Genomic DNA, 2,197 nt, shown 5'->3' on the forward strand with positions numbered 1-2,197 from the left:
CTAAAACACTTTATATTAACCTGCTACAGATTAACTGTTGACACATGCTACATTCAAAACATACCTGACGTCTGATTTGACCTAATTTCTTCCTCAAATCCTGTGTCTCATCTTCTAAATTAATACGGCAACGTGATGTAACCTCCAGTGAAGCCTCTGACATAGACTGTTTTTTTAGGGCATCAGCCAGTTCTAGCTAAAGGTGTCTCACGGCTACCTAATAAGACGTTTCTGTTACTGATTTTATAAATTATCTTACTATTAAGTTATGTTAATAATACGTAACTCGAACATATGTACTTTGAAAAATATCACCACATACAGGTGTGATCCTCCTGCCTGGTCAGTATTAGGTTACTTAGATAATTAATTCAGCCCCACTATCCATTCCTTGTTGATGAATCTGCAAAGCTTCCCAGCCTACTGAAGTCTCAAAAAGAAATGGGTATATAGGTGAGCCTAGCAGTGGTAAATTCAACATTATGAAATGTTTTCCCTCTTTTTTATTAGAGGCTTAAATTAATGTCAAAGTTCCTCACATATTCCATCCTCTGCTCAAATCCTTCCAAGAGATTACTATCTCAGAACAAAAGTGAAGTCATTCTAAAGGGCTTCGAGGCCCTAGATAACCTGGCTTTCACCTCCCTCCCTGACCTCCATTCCTGCTACACAAGAATCCTGCCGCCCCCCATTAATCTGAAAATGGAGATCCAATGCCAAATTAATATATTACAGATACAATTCTCTTTGTATTGGACAAACTCATGCCCAAATGATAGTAATTGAGCTTTGAAAGAAGCAAATTATTTGTAAAATTGCCTTAAAAAATTATAAATAGCAGTGGGAAGATTAAATCAAACAGTTTTGCTAAAGCTCACCACAGTTGTCCCAAATTATAATTTAATGAAAAGTGCCTGCAAAGAGTTAAAAGGTCATAAGATACATGATTTCAGACTAAAAATTCAAATTTATATAAATAAAAATAAAATTATTCCAACCTAAGATGTATAAAAAGCTACCAAAGGAAAAGTACTGACATACAGCATCTACACTTCAGTTCATGTGGGAAATCTGGAATAAACCGTCAAGTCCATCCACTTAATTGAATCTCAATTTCAAAATGCTCATTTCAGGTATGAACATTTCCATTTATCTATTCATCATGGTATTAAAATGTGGTGACAAAGATTAAAGTTATTATTTTAGCAGTATAAGACTAAATTATTAATATCAGCCTGCTATCTATTAACAATTGATAACTTAACCTCTTAAACTTTCATAGACGACACAACAATTTTATTCAAATTAAAGCACCTCTCAAATCTTAATTTTTATTTACTGGATACAAGTTATGCTGAATTAGAGTCTCTCTATTTTTTATATTCAACTAGATTCAAAATTCAGCCATAATCATTCAGGTCATGATCTCGGGGTCATGAGGTGGCGTTCTCTGATGTGGAGCCCTCTTGGGATTCTCTCTCCCTCTCCCTCTGCCCCACTCCCATTCATGTGCAGGTGCACTCTTTCTCTCTAAAAATAATAATAATCAAACATTACTTTGAATTTTCTCTGAGAAAGCTTGAAAAATATTTATCTTTCTGGATACTTACTTCTCTTTCTGCTTTCTCCTTTTCATACTGATACATTCTTTCTTTTAAAAGATTACATTCATTGATTAACTCTTTATTTCTTTCTTCCAGCCAAAGACCTTGTTTTTCACTTTCAGCTTGAAGTTTTTTTATGATATCCTGAAACTGGTCTTGGATATTAATTACGACATTTTCTTTACTGGCAGCTTTGTTGTGAGCATCGTCTAGTTGCTGTTGAAGCAACATATTTTCGCTTTGTAGTTGAGATAATCTCTCCTCTAAGGATTCCTGCTTTCCGATGTATTTATTCACTTTACCTTGTTCATTTTGATACATGTGTTCCATTTCCTTTTTCCGACACTGTGTTTCACTTAGGTCTCTTTGCACACATTCTAAAGCTAAAGTCTTTTCCCTGAGAGCATCTCTTGTGTGATGGAGCTCAATTTCTAGAGTATTGAATTTACTTTCAGCTTTAGAAAGGTTTTGAGAAAGAAGCTCATTGTTTTCTTTTAGGTTAGACACATCAAACTTCAGTTTGTCCTGCAGACGAAACCATTCATTTTCTGCTCTCTGGAAAGCAAGTTCTAGGTCTCTTTTTGATGCCTGAC

The 2,197-nt window shown here is 34.8% G+C and overlaps 1 protein-coding gene across 1 annotated transcript; it reads right to left on the bottom strand.

The window, feature by feature from the left end:
• Window positions 1–11: 11 nt before the first annotated feature.
• On the bottom strand, window positions 12–2,191 carry LOC141372333 (ankyrin repeat domain-containing protein 26-like). Its single transcript, XM_073890835.1, has 2 exons — window positions 1,611–2,191; window positions 12–217 (listed from the first exon to the last, which is right to left on the bottom strand). The coding sequence occupies exons 1-2, from the start codon at window positions 1,932–1,934 to the stop codon at window positions 197–199; spliced, it is 345 nt and encodes a 114-aa protein (XP_073746936.1). The 5' UTR covers window positions 1,935–2,191; the 3' UTR covers window positions 12–196.
• Window positions 2,192–2,197: the final 6 nt, after the last annotated feature.

The sequence above is a fragment of the Callorhinus ursinus genome, unplaced genomic scaffold, assembly GCF_003265705.2.
Source record: "Callorhinus ursinus isolate GAN/ISIS: 27379988/994484 unplaced genomic scaffold, GSC_fseal_2.0 scaffold7796, whole genome shotgun sequence".
In the NCBI taxonomy this organism is placed as follows: domain Eukaryota; kingdom Metazoa; phylum Chordata; class Mammalia; order Carnivora; family Otariidae; genus Callorhinus; species Callorhinus ursinus.

What these genes read in the sequence shown, in the direction of transcription:
- LOC141372333 (XM_073890835.1), bottom strand. Translation starts at nt 1,934, where the DNA reads ATGGAACACATGTATCAAAATGAACAAGGTAAAGTGAATAAATACATC. An exon ending in AGGAGAAAGCAGAAAGAGAA is followed by an intron (nt 218 to 1,610) that starts GTAAGTATCCAG and finishes ACGTCTTATTAG; the next exon opens with GTAGCCGTGAGACACCTTTA.